The 24,490-nt window shown below is 35.7% G+C and overlaps 1 protein-coding gene across 1 annotated transcript in view; it reads left to right on the top strand.

Moving 5' to 3' along the window:
- The window catches only part of KCNK2 (potassium two pore domain channel subfamily K member 2), a gene marked incomplete at its 5' end in the record, with an annotated part of 165,423 nt that overhangs the window by 72,781 nt on the left and 68,152 nt on the right, over window positions 1–24,490 (top strand). The window contains one exon of the mRNA XM_081226181.1: window positions 23,868–24,007. Coding sequence (XP_081082307.1) covers window positions 23,868–24,007 — 140 coding nt within the window. The remainder of the gene's footprint in view (window positions 1–23,867; window positions 24,008–24,490) is intronic.

Here is a 24,490-nt window from a genome sequence, read left to right as displayed (position 1 = left end):
GACCCTGTGGTATATCCATGGAGAGAAGACCACTCTTATTTTATGCAGGGAAGAGGAGAAAACGTGAGGAACATCCCCTGAACAGCCACGTGATCCTGTCACCTGGGCAAATGTTTAGGGTGTCATTGGCATGCCCTTTATGTCAGAAAATGGCTAGGTGACTTTGTGTGTGTGCACTGGGTGACTGTGTGAGGGCAGCCACCTCTGAGGCACAGATTCAGCTGGAGAGCTCAGAGTAACGGTGTCGAGAGAAACATGTGGAAGGTGAAGCAGGAAGAGACTCAGAGAAGAATCATATCAGGATCCTTCAACCCTACTCCCTTCATTCTCCCTTCTGCTAACTTTGGAGATGATAAAGAGGAAGTACAGAGATGCCACAAGGAACTGGTTTCTGTTTTTTGAACAATGAAAGGTGATTCACTTTTTCCTTACATCTAGAATTCTTTGGATTTGGGGCCATTTCATTTGTGATATAAACAGACTTTCTGAGGAAATCCTGTCCCCTTTTCTGAAGATGTCCCAGTGGCTTCTGGGCCGAATCTGAGTCAGTGATGGATGAAAAGTTGGAGCCCTTTTTCCCTATGCCCTTTTAACTTGTGTGGGGCAGATCAAATTGAGCCCTCTGATACTTAGGCTTTTATTTTTTAAACAAACTGCAGAGCCTATTTATAGCAATGCCACAGTCAGTATTAAAAAAAAGTTGTATCTTTTCTTTTTGATTCTTGACCCTTTCTGGAGGTAGGTTACTTCTTATGGATATAACTTTGAAGACATTCGTCCTCTTATGCAAAAAGAGAAAATGGGATGGTATGGGATAACTCAGATGCCTGCCCTACTTCAGGTCACATGGTTATTCATCTGGAGAGGCAATAAAATAGTGTTGGATCTTAGCAGGACTCTCTGGAATAATCAGAGAACCCAGGTCAAAACAGTCCACACTGCTGATTTAGCAAGGCTCTCTTGTTATTGGTATTCTGCTTATTGATGCTAGAATAGAGGACAGGGTTGAAATTGTTGAGTTCCATCTTGGATAGTGTACAGAAATGGTGCACCATCCCAAATAGTCCAATTTAAGCATTCTGTCTAACCCTTGTGATGGGCTTTTTCTTCTTCAAGTTACTTTGATACAAGGCTTCTCAGCCTTTTTCACACTTGCCCTGGATGGATCTTTGTACATATTGCCCTGATGTTCAGTGTTCCAAGGCATTAGTAGATAAGAGCAGATGGAAGGTAAATGAGTTAAATGTGTAGAAAGCTTACATCATGTTCCCCAAGCAGTCAGCAGGTCTGAGAAGCAGAAAGGCAGCTGTGAACTGGAGGCTGCCATGAGGAATCAGGAAACCTTGCTATCAAGTTCTGTGAGGTGCACATCTATGTGAAAGGCCAGTCAGATGCCAGCCCCCTTCTTTCCGGCCAACACTACTTGAACCACACTCCTTTGAAGAGAATCTTACATGCACCACCAGATCAACCACGATTCTCACTGAGGCTGGGAAATACATTTCAGCCACAAAAACTAACCAAACTACTATTATACTGCGCTTACAAGTATGAAAATATGACCAGGAATTCTCAGACACTTGAAGAAAGTCACCTAAATAAAGGAAGTATAGGATTTCTCTCAAGGAATAGAGTTAATATATAGTACAACATTGTTAAAGCAAAGAAATGAATGTAATTATTATTTTCATGGCATAAGAACTGACTAATGAAAACAGGCAAAGTTCTTGAAAATTAAATACATTTGAAAAAACCCACAACTCTCAATAGATGAATTGACTAGCAATGAATACCAAATTGACTGAATAGGAAGAAGAGAAAGATGGAAATATTAGGGGGAGAAAAATGTATGCGCTAAAATGACCAAATATTAGCCCATCCCCTCCTCCCCCAGGGCAAGTTTTGTGAGGGAACCACATTAGGACTGGATTTGGGGGGATGATATGAATCCCTTTGATAATATATACCCTTTTTATTTCCAACAAATAGAACATCCAGATTATTTTCAAAAAAACAATGAAATAAATAAAAAAATTGGCCGTTATAAAGCCACAAAGAAAATCTCAATAGATTCCCCAAAGTAAAAATCATACAGGCCATACTCTTTGACAGTAATAGTCATAAAACTAGAAAGTAGCAACAAAATGCCAATCTTAAAATCCCGATCCACATTCTTGAGTAAAAGAGGAAATTAAAACTAAAATTCCAGATTAATTTAATGTGAAAGACAGTGAGAGGATTACATATCAAAAAAGATACTCTATGTACTTCTAGAGAACATGCATTCTTTTTTTTTTTTTTTTTTTTTTTTTTTTTGCGGTACGTGGGCCTCTCACTGTTGTGGCCTCTCCCGTTGCAGAGCACAGGCTCTGGACGCGCAGGCTTAGCAGACACGGCTCACGGGCCCAGCCGCTCCGCGGCATGTGGGATCTTCCCGGACCGGGGCACGAACCCATGTCCCCTGCATCGGCAGGCGGACTGTCAACCACTGCGCCACCATGCATGGAAGCCCAACATGCATTCTTTACCTCAAACATGTTTGTAGACATTGCTTTTGTTCTTAAAAAGGGGGGGGGAATAAATTGAGCTGATTTAATCATAACAAGTAGAGCCATCCTTGCACAAAATTGAAAAGCCTTCAGAATCCTCAGAACTTTAACAAGGTTTGGTAATTTTAAGTTTTTATTTATTGCTTTTTGGTAGGTACTTGAATGGAAACAAAATTTAAAAGTTGTTATTAAACTTTAAACTAAACAATTTAAGCATATTTGAATACTCTTAAATGAAGGCAATACACTCTTAGTAAATGGCAACAAAAACTTTGTAGTCAACAGGATTAGCAGTATAGGGAGGTGGAGGTAAATTTAATGAAAACACTGACTTTATTACATGTGTTACTCCCTCAGTTTTCATCATCTAGTTTAATTGGAACACTAGCTATATTTTGCAGATTGTTAAAATATTTGTTTATAAGAGGATTTTACATTAAAACTTATGTGGTATAAAGTGATTCTTTTTTTTTTTTTTTTGCGGTACGCGGGCCTCTCACTGTTGTGGCCTCTCCCGTTGCGGAGCACAGGCTCTGGACGCACAGGCTCAGCGGCCATGGCTCACGGGCCCAGCCACTCCACGGCACGTGGGATCTTCCTGGACCGGGGCATGAACCCACGTCCCCTGCATTGGCAGGCGGACTCTCAACCACTGTGCCACCAGGGAAGCCCTAAAGCGATTCTTAATTAGTTGAAATCTAGGATTGATATCTTATAATATTTGGGAATTTCTGAATCAATCTTGAGGTCTTATGTTTTAAACTATTACTCATTTATAAACAGCTGAATTCTTCTTCTTCTTTGTGTTTTTTAGGATTTGGAAACATCTCACCACGCACAGAAGGGGGAAAAATATTCTGTATCATCTATGCCTTACTGGGAATTCCCCTCTTTGGTTTTCTGTTGGCTGGAGTTGGAGATCAACTAGGAACCATATTTGGAAAAGGAATTGCAAAAGTGGAAGATACATTTATTGTGAGTACAATAGCCTTTTAACTACATATGTTAATCATTTAAATTTTAAAAATATTATAACTTTTCTATTCACCTCAGATACAGTTAGACGTACAGTTACTGGGTTTTCTGTAACAATTTATATGTACCTCTATTTGTAAGTAACTCACTGTATAGTTATTTTTATACTTCTTCAAATGAATACATTAATGAATGAGAAAAAGCAAAATATATGGAAAAGAAGTAGAAATGACAGTTCTGGGTTCAAATTCCAGTTGTATTGTCTCCTAGCTATATTCACTTAAGCTAGTTATTTTACCCTTAAATCTCCATTTTGCCATTTATATAATGTGAATAATGGTACTGATGATGAGGCATTACTCTGAGAGTTAGAGATATTATAAGTGAAAGCCTAACACAGCTAGTAAACTTCAAATAGCCCTTTTGTGAAGGATCAAATAATACATAGCAAACACGATAAAGGGGATCATATAACTTAATTTAGTAATGTTATTGATAGAGATTTAACTAAGGGATGTAATTTAGTAGAACCAAAAGTAATACACATGAAGATGTTCATGGGTATATTATATTCAATAGAAAAAATAAAATAAAATGAAAATGCTCTAATTAGATTTTAAGTGAAAAATAATATCATGATGACAAGCTTCTATTCTTGAAAAAAATTATGAATAAAGAAAATAATTGTGTTAGAGAATGAGATTATAAATGGTTTGTTAGTACTATCACTACTATTACAATACATTTTATTTATTCAATAATTTATCTTTTCATAAAAAATTCGACAAAGTATTTAACTCTATTGATGAAATAAGACCACTGAGTATTAGTTTTTCAATTTAAATTATAATTCCAGTTTTAGAATTAGATATGTTTCATATTAAGCTCAAAGTTCATTCTCAAATATTTTTACGTTAGAGTAAAAAAGGCATGGTTCTTCCAAACTAGTTGTTTTATCCTTTTTTGGGTGTTATACTTTTCTTATATTGATATTAAAAGTATCTTGTATTACATTAACTTAGAGGGCAGGTTAGTGGCATGAACTTGATAATGCTGAATTGTTCTTCATTCATTCATTCAACAGATGTTTGAGTGACTACAGGATGCCGGAGAATGTTTTTCATGCTGTATCCACATCAGTGCATAAAATAAATCTCATGCTCTGGTAGTGAATACATCCCAGTAGTCAAGATTCAACATTTAGTACTAAGCTCTGTTCTGAGAACATTACAAACATGAATTCATTTAACTCTCATGTATATGATAAGGGTGATAGACTAGAGAAACTTTTATTTCCACTTTCCATTCAATGGTTTTAAAGATCTTTATCTCTAGAAAATGTTCAAGCTCTAAAATTCAGTGATTTTTATATGGTGGGGATGTGACGTATAATTGTCACGGTAGATAAGACAGATTCAGGGAGATGAAAAAATATAGTGATAATGACAAAAAGAGATATGGAGATAAATGGCTGTATGTACATACTTCACTTACTATGTTATGCTGTAGAGATTTCTGAGAAGGGAAGGAGTGAAAAAATATGGGTCCTCTGAGGGCAGCTGTAGCTTAGGGGTGCTGAAGACTTATCCTTGCCTACATATCATGTCTGGAATATTTAGTTGTACAGCTTAAGGCCATAGAACAGAGAGGTAGTTCATCTGGTTCACATGGGAATCAACTGTGTACTTTAAGTCTGTTAGTATTTCATCTTAACCAATCGAAGAATGATAGGAAAATGTGGTAGGAGTGAGAGGGAAAAGTCTTCATGAAATTAATAATTTTATCAATTATCAACAGTAGATATTTAATTCATGGTTCAGTTTTCTCCATTTCATATATTTCTAGATTATCTTTGGCATGCAATGAGTTGTATGCCTATAGAATAGAAATATTGCAAAAGTAGTTCAGGTAAACAAAGAACAATGTAAGTCTGAAATTTTATTCTCAGAGCAAATGTAATTTACTTTAGAAAGTAATTTACCGTTGTAAAGCTATGTAAGGGTAAAGTAGCATCATTATTAGCATTGGTTGTTTTCAGTTATTCATATTATACCCATTATTTGTAAGTAAAGACAATTAAAATTATAAGAGGGAATAAAATACCATTCTCATTTACTAATTTGCTGATAACAGTGTATTGATATATAGGTCAACTTCACAGGTACATTGATAATCTATCTCAATCGATTTCTCCCTCTCTCTCTCATCCTTAGAAGTGGAATGTTAGTCAAACCAAGATTCGAATCATCTCAACAATCATATTTATACTGTTTGGCTGTGTACTCTTTGTTGCTCTGCCTGCAATCATATTCAAGCACATAGAAGGCTGGAGTGCCCTGGACGCCATTTATTTTGTGGTTATCACTTTAACAACCATTGGCTTTGGCGACTACGTTGCAGGTAAGTTTTTGCTGGTACTGACACTGCTCTCCTAACCCTTCTCCTTTAGTTAGACTTTTCTCTTGGGTTTGCAGGACAACACAGTGACTGTCTTTGTTTCCCAGGGCTGTCATAACAAAGTACCACAAACTGGGTGGCTTTAAACAAAAGAAAGTCATTCTCTAATAGAAGTTCAAAATCAAGATGCCAGCAGGGGCAGGATCCTTCTGAGACTGGTAGAATCCTTCCTTGCTTCTTCCCAGCTTCTGGAGGAGGAGACCATCAGTCCTTGCTGGTCCTTGGCTTGCAGCTGCATCATTCCCATCTCTGCTTCTGTCATCACATGGCATTCTCCCTGTGTTCCTGTCTCTGTGCCCAAATTTCCCTCTTCTTATAAAGACGCCAGTCATATTGAATTAAAAGCCCACTCTACTCCAGTATGAATTCATCTTAACTAATTACATCTGCAAGGGCCTTGTTTCCAAATAAGGTCATGTTCCAAGGTACCAGGGACTTCGACCCATATTTTTGGAAGACACAATTTCATCCATAACAGTGACAGAGCCAAAAAAAAAGGGGGGGGGAGTCATTCCGTGACAGTGAAGGTAAACAAAATGGTACAGTTGAATATTTATTTTTCATTCTATGAAAGAAATTTAAATTGCTGGTTGTTCAGAATTTATAGTCCCACCCTAATTTCAGAAACCATTTATCTGCCTCTTATTTATTTATTTTTTAGTGGTACAAGAATTCAAGTTTAAACCATCTTTGTTCTTTTCACTAGGACTTTTCATGTCTTAGGGTTTTTTCCCCCAGTTTTATTGAGAAATAATTGACATACTTCATTGCATAGGTTTAAGGTGTACAGCAGGATGGTTTGATCATGAAATGAAATGATTACCATAATAGGTTCAGGTAACATCCATTCTTCTAATGCAGTCTGCCTTGATCTCTGGGGTGCTGAGGGTGCTTCAGCCTCACTTCCATGTCCTAGGATTCTCTCAGTGGTGTCTTGTCCTCGAATAGTCGTTAGTTGTTCTTCTCATGAGGGGGAGAAAAGTCAGGAACAAGCTATGTCACCATCTTGGTGACATCACTCTCTTATGCTTTAGTTTTAGAAACACGTGCAAACTTTAGAAGATGTTCTTAGCTACTTAAGACCTTCTCTAAGATATTTCTCTCCTTTAATTTTCAATTCTAATGTCAATGTTCTGACCATTTTAATATTTTGTCCACATTTTTAAATATATGGTTTTTAAAAAATTTTTCCTTCTCTATATATGTTATTTCAGTTGCTGTTTGCTTTATTGTTGTATCTCTTAGGTCTTACACTCCTGTCATTTCACCTCTCTCTTTTCTGCTTATGTTATCCAATTATTATTACTGTTCTAACTCCAATATTAAACAAATTGTGGTAATAGTGGTAAAAGTAATATAATAATGCTCTAACATGAATCAGTTTGACCAGCTCCTGAAAATCTAAACCATTCTTTAAAAAAAAAAATCAGTTTGAAGTGTTAGAAAAACATGCTGATAAACATTATAGTAGGAATGTGCTATTAAACTTCCCAGAATAAACTTACTAGGCTAATTCAGTTTTGAGGGTTTTATACTTTCTGGTTGTTTACTGTTCTTTCTTGACTCAAACTTCTTCTTAAATATTATCAGAAAAGAAAATATGTTGTGTAGTTTTATAAAAATCTCAGAGAAGGCATCTGTTTTTATTATTTGTTAATTACAGTTTAACCTGGCAAAGCCCTTCTTTCTGGGGAATGTATAATACCCTTGAAGATGGGGATATTTTTACAAGCAAAGCTTTGCTTTTGGTCAAAAACACTAAGTACACATCTCTGTGCTGGATGGAGGCCCTGAGAAAGGAGGGTACATCATGCTGATGGGGATTTTTTAGTTTTCTAATTAGCAAAATGCAGAGAGAAGAATGTCAGAGATTTGCAGCACGTAGGACGATGAGCTTCTGTCCTAAAATACCCATTTTTCTACCTTTTATTGACGACATAGATATAATTCGCTTAAGTAGAAGTTGAAAGTGCTTTAATGTAGCAGAAAGTGAGACACAGTGATGCTAACAAAATTTATAATGTGGCATGTTAATCTTAGGCTCTTGTACCACTTTATAAATATAATTAACAAGGTCTTATAATTACTGTGGAATATATAGGTATTAGGTGACGAGTCTTTCATTTTCAGGCCAACAGCCTTGTATTACACATGTTATTGTATTCAATTTAATTTTTAATGTTTTATGGTAATGCATAGGTATGTTTATTTATTAATGTATTTATTTTTCAGCTTTATTGAGGTACAGTTGACAAAATTGTAAGATATTTAAAAGGCACACTGTGGTGTTTTCATATACATATACATTGTGAAAGGATCCAATTAATTAATACATCCCTTACCTCACTTTATTCATTTATTTGTTTCTTTAGTGAGAACATTTAAGTTCTTTTATCTTAGCAAATTTCAATGATATAATACAGTGCATGTTATTTTAAATATGTGTCAGTCTGGTGCGTGACCCTCATAATCTGAGACTCTCTAAAAAAACAAAAATTATAAATTAAAAAAAAGTGGGTAGAATCTTAAAATAGTGTTTATTTTTGACCACAGTATAAACTGGCTTAGAAAAAAACGAGCAAATAGTTTTACTTATGGTTTTGTAGAAGAAGAAGAAAAATTTCTTTTTTAATTTCCTTTAGGAGATCCACACTCTGACACTGGTTAGATTATGTGAGTCTATTAGTAGCCACTCTCAGCTGCCTGAGCACTTAAGTTCAATGAAAACATCTTGTATATCAGTAGGCACCCTGAATACAGAGTCATGGTCACAGTACTGTAGGGAACAGGGAAACAAAATATTTGCGTGGCATTAAGTGTAGTCTAATAAACATCTTTATTATTACTAGGAATTTATTTTTATTATACCCCTCTTTAAACCCATTATTTTAATTGTATTTGTGTTTTACAGAGGAATAATGAAAACTGGTAGAAATACACTTTGCTAATAACTTGCAAAGGAATTTGATGTGTTCAAAGTGACAAATGCTGAGAAAATTAGAGAAGTAGATGGATACCACATTTGTTGACTCACCTTTCTCTCCTTAATTTATGCATTTTGTAGCTGTTTTGGTCTTTGTGAAACTGTAGAACCCTATTCCTAGTACGATAGTCTTTACATGCTAGATCTTTGTGGCCAGGGAGCATTTTTGGAATGAAAATGTGGACAAGGGGGCAGATGTGGCAAAGGCTGGCTAGAAAATGCATGCCCTTTGCAAGAGTCTTTGGAAAAACAAAAATTATGAGTTTTTTTTTTTTTAAGGATCTTAGAAAATAACTGCCTCTTATAGTTAAGTAGAGTACATAAAAATAGTCTTTCCCTCTGGGTACCTTGTGACAATAAAGTAAAAATTAGCCACTAAGTTAAGACGACTACCCCATCTGGGAAATATCATTTGTTTATTTTTTAGAACTTTCTCTCTTGCTATTAGATGTCCTGACAGATAGTATTCTCACTTAATTTTGATATTTTTGCCAGGAAAAAGCAAGAGGCACTGCTCTAGCTTGAACTTTCTCATCTTTCTATTAGGCTATAAATCTCCAAAGAAAAGAGAGGTGTACTTCCCATAATAGACACTAATTGTCTGATGCCATTCTCAAGCCTGCAAACCCTACTCTGAATGGGATTAGAGTTCAGTTACACTGCTGTACTGAACTTCTTTGAAGACAAATTAAAAAACATATTCTTCAAACTGTGGTGTTATTAAAGGAAAAGGAGTAAATTTTGGAAAGTGATATATAAATGTTTAGGACACAGGTTGTAACCTTGGTGTAATTATTAGGAGCATCTCAAAAGCAGCAAGTGAGGATGTGGTAGTTTAAACCAGAACTCTGAAGCAGTGTGCTCATCCCCAGGGGATGAGCAAGACAATCCGTGCAGGTAGACCTTCTGCCATAGGAAGAAAACAGGACAACTCTTGTTGCTTTGTATTTTTAAACCTCATTTCTTACTTTTTATTTTTATATGTCATAATGTTCATGATATAATATATTAGAGCATAATAGATTTCTAACTCATAAATAAATATAAATTTACATTTGCATGAGCAAATCCTTTTCACTGTTGGCAATATTGGATCAAAAGCATTTAGGGACAAATTTGAAAAGACAAATAGGTACAAGGGTTCAGGTTTCTCTGTGTATGTGACTGAACATAAGAATTCAACATTTAGTAGTTTTTTGGCAGGAAGAGCTCTCCCAGCAAATTTTAATTTTATATTAATATTTATGCAAAAGATATGTTTTACTGGCTGGTTGGTTACTTTAGTAATTCTTTTTTTTTTTTTGGTATTAGTTTCTGCATTATAACAAAGTGAATCAGTTATACATATACATCTGTTCCCATATCCCTTCCCTCTTGCATCTCCCTCCCTCCCACCCTCCCTATCCCACCCCTCCAGGCGGTCACAAAGCACCGAGCTGACCTCCCTGTGCTGTGCGGCTGCTTCCCACTAGCTATCTACCTTACGTTTGGTAGTGTATATATGTCCATGCCTCTCTTTCGCTTTGTCACAGCTTACCGTTCCCCCTCCCTATATCCTCAAGTCCATTCTCTAGTAGGTCTGTGTGTCTTTATTCCTGTTTTACCCCTAGGTTCTTCATGACATTTTTTTTTCTTAAATTCCATATATATGTGTTAGCATATGGTATTTGTCTTTCTCTTTCTGACTTACTTCACTCTGTATGACAGACTCTAGGTCTATCCACCTCATTACACATAGCTCAATTTCATTTCTTTTTATGGCTGAGTAATATTCCATTGTATATATGTGCCACATCTTCTTTATCCATTCATCCGATGATGGACACTTAGGTTGTTTCCATCACCGGGCTATTGTAAATAGAGCTGCAGTGAACATTTTGGTACATGACTCTTTTTGAATTATGGTTTTCTCAGGGTATATGCCCAGTAGTGGGATTGCTGGGTCATATGGTAGTACTATTTTTAGTTTTTTAAGGAACCTCCGTACTGTTCTCCATAGTGGCTGTACCAATTCACATTCCCACCAGCAGTGCAAGAGTGTTCCCTTTTCTCCACACCCTCTCCAGCATTTATTGTTTCTAGATTTTTTGATGATGGCCATTCTGACCAGTGTGAGATGATATCTCATTGTAGTTTTGATTTGCATTTCTCTAATGATTAATGATGTTTAGCATTCTTTCATGTATTTGTTGGCAGTCGGTATATCTTCTTTAGAGAAATGTCTGTTTAGGTCTTCTGCCCATTTTTGGATTGGGTTGTTTGTTTTTTTGCTGTTGAGCTGCATGAGCTGCTTATAAATTTTGGAGATTAATCCTTTGTCGATTGCTTCATTTGCAAATATTTTCTCCCATTCTGAGGGTTGTCTTTTGGTCTTGTTTATGGTTTCCTTGGCTATGCAAAACTTTGATGTTTCATTAGATCCCATTTGTTTATTTTTGTTTTTATTTCCATTTCTCTAGGAGGTGGGTCAAAATGGATCTTGCTGTGATTTATGTCATAGAGTGTTCTGCCTGTGTTTTCCTCTAAGAGTTTGATTGTTTCTGGCCTTACATTTAGGTCTTTAATCCATTTTGAGCTTATTTTTGTGTATGGTGTTAGGGAGTGATCTAATCTCATACTTTTACATGTCCCTGTCTAGTTTTCCCAGCATCACTTATTGAAGAGGCTGTCTTTTCTCCAGCGTATATTCTTGCCTCCTTTATCAAAGATAAGGTGACCATATATTCGTGGGTTTATCTCTGGGCTTTCTATCCTGTTCCATTGATCTATATTTCTGTTTTGTGCCAGTACCATACTGTCTTGATTACTGTAGCTTTGTAGTATAGTCTGAAGTCAGGGAGCTTGATTTCTCCAGCTCCATTTTTCCTTCTCAAGATTGCTTTGGCTATTTGGGGTCTTTTGTGTTTCCATACAAATTGTGAAATTTTTTGTTCTAGTTCTGTGAAAAATGCCAGTGGTAGTTTGATAGGGATTGCATTGAATCTGTAGATTGCTTTGGGTAGTAGAGTCATTTTCACAATGTTGATTCTTCCAATCCAACCACATGGTATATCTCTCCATCTATTTGTATCATCTTTAATTTCTTTCATCAGTGTCTTACAATTTTCTGCATACAGGTCTTTTGTCTCCTTAGGTAGGTTTATTCCTAGATATTTTATTCTTTTTGTTGCAATGGTAAATGGGAGTGTTTTCTTGATTTCACCTTCAGATTTTTCATCATTAGTGTACAGGAATGCCAGAGATTTCTGTGCATTAATTTTGTATCCTGCTACTTTACCAAATTTATTGATTAGCTCTAGTAGTTTTCTGGTAGCATCCTTAGGATTCTCTATGTATAGTATCATGTCATCTGCGAACAGTGACAGCTTTACTTCTTCTTTTCCGATTTGGATTCCTTTTATTTCCTTTTCTTCTCTGATTGCTGTGGCTAAAACTTCCAAAACTCTGTTGAATAAGAGTGGTGAGAGTGGGCAGCCTTGTCTTGTTGCTGATCTTAGTGGAAATGGTTTCAGTTTTTCACCATTGAGGATGATGTTCATTGTGGGTTTGTCATATATGGCTTTTATTATGTTGAGGAAAGTTCCCTCTATGCCTACTTTCTGCAGGGTTTTTATCATAAATGTGTGTTGAATTTTTTCAAAAGCTTTCTCTGAATGTCTTGAGATGATCATATGGTTTTTCTCTTTCAATTTGTTAATATCGTGTATCACGTTGATTGATTTGCGTATATTGAAGAACCTTGCATTCCTGGAATAAACCCCACTTGATCATGGTATATGATCCTTTTAATGTGCTGTTGGATTCTGTTTGCTAGTATTTTGTTGAGGATTTTTGCATCTATGTTCATCAGTGATATTGGCCTGTAGTTTTCTTTCTTTGTGACTTCCTTGTCTGTTTTTGGTATCAAGGTGAAGGTGGTCTCATAGAATGAGTTTCGGAGTGTTCCACCCTCTGATCTATTTTGGAAGAGTTTGAGAAAGATAGATGTTATCTCTTCTGTAAATGTTTGATAGAATTCGCCTGTGAAGCCATCTGGTCCTGGGCTTTTGTTTGTTGGAAGATTTTTAATCACAGTTTCAATTTCAGTGCTTGTGATTGGTCTGTTCATATCTTCTATTTCTTCCTGCTTCAGTCTTGGCAGGTTGTGCATTCCTAAGAATTTGTCCATTTTTTCCATGTTGTCCATTTTATTGGCATAGAGTTGCTTGTAGTAATCTCTCATGATCTTTTGTATTTCTGCAGTGTCAGTTGTTACTTCTCCTTTTTCATTTCGAAATCTATTGATTTGAGTCTTCTCCCTTTTTTTCTTGATGAGTCTGGCTAATGGTTTATCAATTTTGTTTGTCTTCTCGAAGAACCAACTTTTAGTTTTATTGATCTTTGCTATCGTTTCTTTCGTTTCTTTTTCATTTATTTCTGATCTGATTTTACCTTAGTAATTCTTATGTACTCCTTCCTGATGGCCCTTTGTGTTCTTTTACCGGTGCTCAGTGTCCTAGAGCTAAGAAAGGCCTGGGAGCCACAGGTCCACTGGAGCACTTTTATTTTACATATGAATAAACAGACCCCCTATTGCTAACTGTGGTTCACATAGAGGTGAGAAGAGAAAATAAACTATTTAGCAAAGTTCATTTACTTGATTTTAGCAATGGCTATAATAATTTATAGTCAAATTTGTAGAGGTAAGTTAAAGTTAATGGTAAATGTTATATTTGACAATTTGCTGCTGGCTTCCTATGTTTTGTTTCTTAACTTTTGCCATTTTATTTTTTATTTGATGAGAAGTCTGACTTGATAAATTGTTAAATCATGCTTCCTGTTATAGGCTGAGAGCTAGATCAGCCCTTCTTCATTAAAATCTAAGAAGCTATATTAATTATATGGAAGTGTGTGAAAGATTGAGTTCTACTTAATTAGGCTTGCTTTTAAAACTAGTCTTCTAAATCCATGCTTTAAAAAAGTTACTAGGGGTTGGGGGGATGGGCAAAATAGGTGAAGGGGATTGAGGCACAAACCTCCAGTTATAAAATAAATAAGTCATGGGGATATAATGTACAGAATAGGGAATATAGTCATTAATATTTTATAACTTTAAATAGTGACAGATGATAACTAGACTTACTGTGGTGATCATCTCATAATATATATAAATGTCGAATCACTATATTGTACACCTGAAACTAATGTTACATATGTCAGTTATGTGTCAATAGAAAGAGTTAGTTGATGATTCTTCAGAAGTGAAGTCAAATAATTACCTAATTTAACAGAATTTAACATTATTTTTCAAAGTTAGTGTCCTCTTTAATATATACTGTTAGGAGAGGGCAGACAGACATCAGAAGCAAGAAGAACTACAATACTTCAGCCTGTGGAACAAAAACCACATTCACAGAAAGATAGACAAGATGAAAAGGCAGAGGGCTATGTACCAGATGAAGGAACAAGATAAAACCCCAGAAAAACAACCAAATGAAGTGGAGATAGGCAAACTTCCAGAAAAAGAATTCAGAATAATGATAGTGAAGATGATCCAGGACCTCAGAAAAAGAATGGAGGCAAAGATCGAGAAGATGCAAGAAATGTTTAACAAAGATCTAGAAGAATTAAAGAGCAAACAAACAGAGATGAACAATACAATAACTGAAATGAAAACTACAGTAGAAGGAATCAATAGCAGAATAACTGAGGCATAAGAACGGATAAGTGACCTGGAAGCAGAATGGTGGAATTCACTGCTGAGGAACAGAATAAAGAAAAAAGAATGAAAAGATATGAAGACAGCCTAAGAGACCTCTGGGACAACATTAAACGCAACAACATTCGAATTATAGGGGTCCCAGGAGGAGAAGAGACACAGAAAGGACCTGAGAAAATATTTGAAGAGATTACAGTTGAAAACTTCCCTAACATGGGAAAGGAAATAGCCACCCAAGTCCAGGGAGCACAGAGAGTCCCACACAGGATAAACCCAAGGAGACACACGACAAGACACATAGTAATCAAATTGGCAAAAATTAAAGACAAAGAAAAATTATTAAAAGCAGTAAGGGAAAAATGACAAATAACATACAAGGGAATTCCCATAAGGTTAACAGCTGATGTCTCAGCAGAAACTCTACAAGCCAGAAGGGAGTGGCATGATATACTTAAAGTGATGAAAGGGAAGAACCTACAACAAAGATTACTCTACCCAGCAAGGATCTCATTCAGATTCGATGGAGAAATCAAAAGATTTACAGACAAACAAAAGATAAGAGAATTCAGCACCACCAAACCAGCTCTACAACAAATGCTGAAGGAACTTCTCCAAGTGGGAAACACAAGAGAAGAAAAGGGCCTACAAAAACAAACCCAAAACAGTTAAGAAAATGGTCATAGGAACATACATATTGATAATTACCTTAAACGTGAATGAATTAAATGCTCCAAACAAAAGACATAGGCTTGCTGAATGAATACAAAAACAAGACCCATATATATGCTGTCTAGAAGAGACCCACTTCAGACCTAGGGACACATACAGACTGGAAGTGAGGGGATGGAAAAAGATATTCCATGCAAATGAAAATCAAAAGAAAGCTGGAGTAGCAATACTCATATCAGATAAAATAGACTTTAAAATAAAGAATGTTACAAGAGACAAGGAAGGACACTACATAATGATCAAGGGATCAATCCAAGAAGAAGATATGACAATTATAAATATATATATGCACCCAACATAGGAGCATCTCAATACATAAGGCAACTGCTAACAGCTATAAAAGAGGAAATTGACAGTAACACAACAATAGTGGGGGACTTTAACACCTCACTTATACCAATGGACAGATCATCCAAACTGAAAATTAATAAGGAAACAGAAGCTTTAAATGACACAATAGACCAGATAGATCTAATTGATATTTATAGGACATTCCATCCGAAAACAGCAGATTACACTTTCTTCTCAAGTGCGCACGGAACATTCTCCCCGATAGATCACATCTTGGGTCACAAATCAAGCCTCAGTAATTGAAGAAAATTGAAATCATATCAAGCATCTTTTCCGACCACAACGCTATGAGATTAGAAATCAATTACAGGGAAAAAAACATAAAAAACACAAGCACATGGAGGCTAAAGAATACATTATTAAATAACCAGGAGATCACTGAAGAAATCAAAGAGGAAATCAAAAAATACCTAGAGACAAATGACAAAGAAAACACGACGATCCAAAACCTATGGGATTCAGCAAAAGCAGTTCTAAGAGGGAAGTTTATAGCTATACAAGCCTACCTCAAGAAACAAGAAAAACCTCAAATAAACAATCTAATGTTACACCTAAAGGAACTACAGAAAGAAGAACAAACAAAACCCAAAGTTAGCAGAAGAAAAGAAATCATAAAGCTCAGAGCAGAAATAAATGAAATAGAAACAAAGAAAACAATAGCAAAGATCAATAAAACTAAAATCTGGTTCTTTGAGAAGATAAAAAAATTGATAACCATTAGTCAGACTCATCAAGAAAAAGAAGGAGAGGACTCAAATCAATAAAATTAGAAATGAAAAAGGAAAATTTACAACAGACACTGCAGAAATACAAAGCATGCTAAGAGACTACTACAAGAAACTCTGTGCCAATAAAATGGATAACCTGGAAGAAATGGACAAATTCATAGAAAGGTATAACCTTCCACGACTGAACCAGGAAGAAATAGAAAATATGAACAGACCAATCACAAGTAATGAAATTGAAACTGTGATAAATATCTTCCAACAAACAAAAGTCCAGGACCAGATGGCTTCACAGGTGAATTCTATCAAACATTTAGAGAAGAGCTAACACCCATCCTTCTCAAACTCTTCCAAAAAATTGCAGAGGAAGGAACACTCCCAAACTCATTCTATGAGGCCACCATCACCCTGATACCAAAACCAGACAAAGATACTACAAAAAAAGAAAATTACAGACCAATATCACTGATGAATATTGATGCAAAAATCCTCAACAAAATACTAGCAAACAGAATCCAACAACACATTAAAAGGATAAAAAATATATATATATATACACACACACACATATATATACTGTTAGGATTACAGTGAGTCATTGTTTAGAAGCTGCCCAAAGAAGTCTTTAGAAACACTCCTTTTTGTAAACCAGGTTAGTTCATAAGAGATAATATGATCGAGTGGAAGCCAGATACAAATATATAGTTTCACAAAGCAGTGTTCTCACATTACCTACTTTTTTAATAAAAACCAAAAATTTTAGTCAAAAGTTTGGATGTATTGTAAGAAACCCTTATGATTGATATTATGAAAACACATTTTCCTTCTGAGCATAAATTTACTTTGCCATCCAAATATATCTTCTTGGAATTTCGATCAGTGAAATTTAGTATATTTAGTTCAATAATGAAATTTTCTTCATCTCACGTGTAATTTTGAATACTTACTGGGTTAGTCAGGCTTTATGCTTAATGCCTTATGCTCCTCTATATAGAAAATATAATTTGGGACTTTGTACAGGTAAAATTCCCCTTCTGGTATGTTTACTAAACTTTTATGGTTTTCACAGTTATAGAATCATTTATCTTCACATTTTTGACTTTAGAAAAAACATTTTTGTATATCTCATATTAAAAATTAAGTTTTCGGGTTTCCCTGGTGGTGCAGTGGTTAAGAATCCGCCTGCCAATGCAGGGGACATGGGTTCAAGCCTTGGTCCGGGAGGATCCCACATGCCGTGGAGCAGCTTAGCCCATGTGCCACAACTACTGAGCCTGCGCTCTAGAGCCCACGAGCCACAACTACTGAAGCCAGCACACCTAGAGCCCATGCTCTGCAACAAGAGAAGCCACCACAATAAGAAGCCCGTGCACTGCAACAAAGAGTAGCCCCCCCTCGCCGCAACTAGAGGAAGCCTGCACACAGCAACAAAGACCTAACTCAGCCAAAAATAACTAACTTACTAACTAAATTTTAAAAAAGGAATTAAGTTTTCTTGGAGTTATGTTTTCATAGTCATTAATGGAAATGCAGTTTTAGTAACCAAACTATTTATTTCTCTTATAACCAAAGCCATGACTCATTTAGTCATGGAGTGCTCAGGGCTTGCTTAATGGAAGGAGATTTTATCATGAAAACATATAAATCTCCATTGAAATACCATGGTAAGTTTTTTTTGTTCGAAACAGTTTGTCCTTATAGAGCACCTGGAGAAAACAGTTCCTGATGTGGCCTAAATTTTGCAACTATGTCAAAGCCCAGGTATTAAAATTGCTATTATTGACCTGAACACTGTGCAAAAATTTGCCAGGAATTTAACAAATAACAAGGAAACTACCTGATGAGAAAGAAGTGAGGTCAACTGAAGAACAGTCAGTACCACCACCACCACAATGGCTCAGAAAAATTGCTTTGATTGAAAAGAGAGGGTTTATGTGACTGTTAGGGAGATGTCTTATATTCATCGTTCATATATTCATTCATTCTGTTTAGTGAGCACATATTTTATAATACATACTGTGCTTAGCACTTAGTGATAATGATTGCTCTAGTTCCTGTTCCTATGGGACAGAATGTTTGAAATCCAAGAGTAGCAATTACATAAGAAATTGTCTTCTCTTCTTGGTGGTTCTGTGTTAATACGGGAAAATTCTGCAAGGCATCTGGTCACCCCCTGATTCAGCTGGTGACTCTCAGAGAACTCATCAGAGAACTGAGAGTTATCTGTGTAATTAATTAAATGGGATTTGACCCAAACTGTTCAGAAGTCCTAGGGACTGTGGGCAAACCAAGAAGTTATTTAACTTCTAGGATTCAGAATGGATATATAAAAGAATTGTAGAAGCACGTGGAGAAAAAAATGACAAGGAAAACATTTAGTGATTGACAGTTAAGTCAGTGAGACAGGCAGTAAATTATACTAAGTTTAATGAAAAAGCCTCCGAATTACTCTATATTGAGACTTAAAGGTAATTTCTAAGGGTAACAATAATGTACATCCTATATCCTATAGATTTCCATCCTTGTAAAGGATGAGCAAGACAATGTGTTGATCTTTCTTTCTTTATGATCATTGAGACTGCCGTTCTTCTAATGGCAGTTTTCCTAATCTTAGACCAAGTACCTAGCAGGAAGTGGACAACTACTTCTTTTTTTTTTTTAACATCTTTATTGGAGTATAATTGCTTTGCAGTGTTGTGTTAGTTTCTGCAGCACTATTCACAATAGCCAGGACATGGAAGCAACCTAAGTGTCCATCGACAGATGAATGGATAAAGGAGATGTGGCACATATATACAATGGAATATTACTCAGCCATAAAAAGAAACAAAATTGAGTTATTTGTAATGAGGTGGATGGACCTAGAGACTGTCATATAGAGTGAAGTAAGTCAGAAAGAGAAAAACAAATACTGTATGCTAACACATATATGTGGAATCTAAAAAAAAAAAAAAAGGTTCTGAAGAACCTAGGGGCAGGACAGGAATAAAGACGCAGACCTACTAGAGAATGAACTTGAGGACCTGGGGAGGGGGAAGGGTAAGCTGGGACAAAGTGAGAGAGTGGCATGGACATATATACACTACCAAACGTAAAATAGATAGCTAGCGGGAAGCAGCTGCATAGCACAGGGAGATCAGCTCGGTGCTTTGTGACCACCTAGAGGGGTGGGATAGGGAGGGTGGGAGAGAGGGAGATGCAAGAGGGAAGAGATATGGGGGTATATGTATATGTATAGCTGATTCACTTTGTTATAAAGCAGAAACCAACACACCATTGTAAAGCAATTATAGTCCAATAAAGATGTTAAAAAAACAACACTTCATTCAGTTAAATTGCTTTACTATAAAAAAAGAAAAATATACTAAAGCAAAATATGTTTTTCCCCATCACATTAAGACAGAATAGCTTTCATTAATAAAAAGAAAGTCGAACAAACCAAAAAAAGTTGAAATCCATATTTGATATCTAAACTAAAATACAGACCCATGTAAAGAAGTGACCTTTATTTTCTTTAGAACAAAGTTGTATGTGTATACACATTTGTGTATATGTGTATTCTATAATACACATTTTAGAAAACCAGAAGAGGGGCATGGAGTTGGTAAGTTTAGTCCAAAATGGCTAGATGATTCTTTAAATCCAGGTTATATCTTTTTTTCTTTATATTCTGTGGTTCAGCAGTACCAAGAGAAAGAAAATTAAATTTAAGGAGGAGAGTGCATTGTGTATTCAAGTTCTATACAGCAGAATAGGGCCAACTTCTGGAAACTGTTGGAATAAGGACATAAGCAAGGTAAGGAGGCTCCTGGCAAAACAGTGCTGACCTTCAGACCCACCTGATTTCTAGGTAGGAACCTTGAGGGGAAGAGGAACACTTTGTTTGACTTAGTGTTTCCAGCCCTAGCTAAGTGTCTACCATACAGTATGGACAAAAAATGGATAGTGGATAAATGATGGGAAGGACATCAGCAGAGATCATAGATGACATAGACAGCCTGGTTCAATGAAAAGAGCCTGTGATCTGAAGCTAGGCAGGCCTGGCTTTGAATTCTAGCTCTAATGCCCTCTTTCCTGTGTAACCTGACCACTGTTATTTTACCGACCGAGAGTATGGTTTCTCTATTGTAAAATGGGGATATTTACTATTGGGATTTCAGGGAGCCAATACCAGTCTTTCACCCATGAGTTCTGAACGGGCTGTAAGAATGATGGCCATTGAAATGTCAGCTTAAAAGGCATCTGATAAAGGCAGCTGGAGATATGGCTTAACTCTCTGACCAAATGGTCTTGCTAATAGTCTTGTCCTAAATCAGTGGAAATAGGAGTAGGAATACAACTCCCCTCAATACCTACCCCCTCAGGGCTTTAGGATGGCATGATTTCATTTAGGTAGGCCATCAGTAAGTCTTAGCTTTCACTCTTCTCTCTCCATCAGAGTTTGAATATTTTGTAAATCAGCTGCAATGAGTGTAAAGCCTGGTATGGGATTAGGGGGCACATAGGGAGGGAATCCAGGACAGAAAAATTGCCCTAGGTTTTTAACAAGTAAGAGGACCCATGCACAGGTTTCTTGAATGTGCTAGACTAAGAGTAATGCTTATAATAACCAATACCTTAAAAAAATATTTCCTAATTTAAAAATAAGACTAATAACTTTTTAGTAAGTTATCTTAACATTACAGATATTTTAATTTGGTTAAGACTCTTGAATCAAATGAATAATGTGAAAATTAATTCATAAATCTTAGAAAGTGAAAAGAATTTGTGAGTTGTTGGATAATACTTCTATTTATATACATTACCTTTTCCTGGATCACTTGACTGCCAGTATTTCATCTTAAGAGTGGCAATTAAGAATGGGAAAACATCCCCCTTCCCACCCTTCCCCAGGCTTAGAATCCACTAAAACTTGTGGGATAAACATTTTACCCAAATATAGACCTTTTTGTGATTAAGTTAATTTACTCTTTTCAAACTGTGACATCCTGTTTATAAGAAAGAAGACTTATAAAAAGTCATCTTGAGCATGAACTAACTTCTAAAATCAACATTTTGGTGAACTTATGTGTTAAGTGAGTCACAACTATTTGGATGAGGATTTTCTGGTTTTGAAAGAGAAAGTACTTGGGAAAAAATGTCATTCTGGTTTCATTGAAATGGAAACATTTTAAAAATGGAATTCGCTAGTGAGCCTATCATATAACAAATTTCCACACATATTTCTTAAGTCACTTTGTGAATTTGTAGAGCTGCATCCCCCATGGGCCAAGTGTTAACCATCACAGTATGCATTTAGCCTTTGTAGTTCTTCCCAGAAATTACATTTTAATAAATGCTGCACAAGGTAAAAATTTTTACAATATTTTGAGGGTAATATTATTGACTTTATAAACTGAATCTTGAAAATTATTCTTTGTCCCAAAAGAAAGCTGACCTTGTATCTGTTCATATTATTTGCCTGATAGAAAAAGGTTCTCTTTTTACTCTGACCCTTTAGTAATTTGAAAATGTCACTGTGGGCAACTCACGGTCTAATTTATAATTAGAGAGTAATGTTATATTGAAAATTTTATATTTGATTTTTAATGTGTATTTGCTGTTTATTAGCTGTTCTTCTGAAGGTACAGGTTAAATTTTGTGAATTGAGTATGTCCATCACCCCTGTTTAAGCAGCCCTAGTCTCTGTGCTGTTGATCCTAAAATCTTTATCTCCTGCTCTGCCCTATTAAGTGTTAGATTAATATTTAAGGATCCTGCTGGCTATCTTGCCTGTTGGTACCTCAAGCACTTCAAATTTATTATGTCCCAGTTTGAATGACTTTTCCTTTTATTGTCACTGTTCCTTCCCCTGTGTTTCCTGTTCAGTTGCTGGTACCATCTCCCAATGAGGGTCTGTGGTCCCTGGTCATCCTATACCCTTCCTTTCACTTATCACACCAACTATCTGGTCGTCAATCCCTGAAATTCTGCCTCAAATATCTCTTCTTTCCATCCCAGTCTAACTCAGGCACAATCATTGCTTAGCTAGTTTAGAACAAAGTTTCTCATGGGGCTTCTCTGTCAATCCTCCTCTCTCTGCCACCAGATCTTTCTGTGCATATAGTCAAACATGAATCTGCCTATAAACTTTTACCTACTCCCCATTACTTTAGGAGCAAGTCTTTACAACCTGATACAACTTATTTTTTCTAGATTCTCCTCTTCTACTTGTCTGCTCCCTTGACCCCCTTCCAAATGTAGCTTTAGTCGATACTAACAGTCCTTTGAATATATCAGATATTTTCACACTGAACTTTTCTGTTTTGATACTCATTATTTAAGATTCACCTTCTGTCTTCTCATTTTCACCCTTCCAGAAATAAAAATCATTTCTTCTGTGTCCTCTCATAGTACTTTTTCTTCTTTTTCCCTATCACTTGATATACCCCATTGTGGTTAATTATATATGTGAGGCTTTCTCAGGCTAAATTATGAATTTCTCAAGAGAGAGACATGCTTTCTTCTATTGTGAAAAAAAACCCATAACTGTTTCAGTGTTTGAAACTTAATTTAAGTGCCCTATTAATATGTGCTAAAGTTGGGATGTATTGAAATGTATTCAGATTCTCATAGGTGCAGTTACTATACCAAATGAATGGAGAAGTAGCATAGATTAAAGCAAAAGAACTCCTTTGCCAATTTTTTCTTGAGAGCTAGGGATTTAAATTTATGACAAACATGGGAATTCCTCTGAAAAGTCAGCGAATAATGAATGGCAGTATCACCTGCAAGTTACTATTTATTCAAAGTAGACCCACCAAGGCATTGTCTCTGGCATTTGTTATCCATTGTATTGATGTTTTAAAATAAGAACTACTTTCTGTCCAAGTTGACTTCGAATTGATTGGTTTGCATGTATTGATTGGTTAGCATGAATTGATGGGCAATAAGATAAAGATACAAAGTTAAATGCATGCCAAAAAAGTATCATCTCTGTTTCCCATTTGTTGCAATAGAGGTGGAAAGAGAAACTAATACGCATGGAATAATTAAGTGCTACACTAGTTGAGATCAATTATAATAAACAAAAAAGAAACATGGGAACAAGGAAAAAGTGTTATTATCTGGAGAAGTAATGAAAGGTCTTATTAAGAACTTCCTAAGACCTGAAACTAATAAAATATTGTAAATCAACTGTACTTCAATTTAAAAAAGAATTAACTGGTTCTTGAAAAATAGATAAGGATTAATTGAGTGAAAACAAGGAATTCCATATGAACAAAATAACATGGATCAACTGACAAGACGATTTCTGTGTTTAGAAAACCAAAATTTAGTTGATAATTTTAGCAGGAATCTATGTTGTTTACTTTTATGAATATGAAGTTATTTTGTCCTACTTTGTTTTTCTCTCACAGGTGGATCAGATATTGAATATCTAGACTTCTATAAGCCTGTCGTATGGTTTTGGATCCTTGTAGGGCTTGCTTACTTTGCTGCTGTCCTGAGCATGATTGGAGACTGGCTCCGAGTGATATCAAAAAAGACAAAAGAAGAGGTAAGAAATAAGAAGTGTGCAAAAACAATGTTATTTAGCTAATTCAGTAAGGTTATTTTTAAACGTTTTTTTTAACATTTATTTTAAAAATATTTAAACATTACTTAAAAATTTTAATGTTTGTTTGGTGTGAGTTTGCTGTGTGAGGCTATCAATCATATGAGGTATAATTTATTGATTTAACCAAAGCTTATAAGTATCTCTACATGCCAGATGATATCTTGGTGCTGAGGGTAATTTGTAATGAAAAAAGATGCAATTAAGAACATTTTCTTCATTCTTTCTTTTTCTTTTTTTCTTTTATTTCTTTATTTCCTCAAGGACACAGAGTAACTTTTATTCCATAAAGAGACAATAGGAAATATGTGTCAAGATACCAGTAGCATGAAAAAGTGAATGTATTATATAATATTGAATTTTTATTGTATTCAGTTATTTCCCTTTTTCTTAGGTCTGTATAAGTGTGTGCAAGTGCACAAGTAT

Source organism: Mesoplodon bidens, assembly GCF_964165515.1.
Source record: "Mesoplodon bidens genome assembly, chromosome: 2".
In the NCBI taxonomy this organism is placed as follows: Eukaryota; Metazoa; Chordata; class Mammalia; order Artiodactyla; family Ziphiidae; genus Mesoplodon; species Mesoplodon bidens.
The sequence above is the reverse complement of the archived record's forward strand: the minus strand, read 5'-3'. Positions and strand labels throughout refer to the sequence as shown.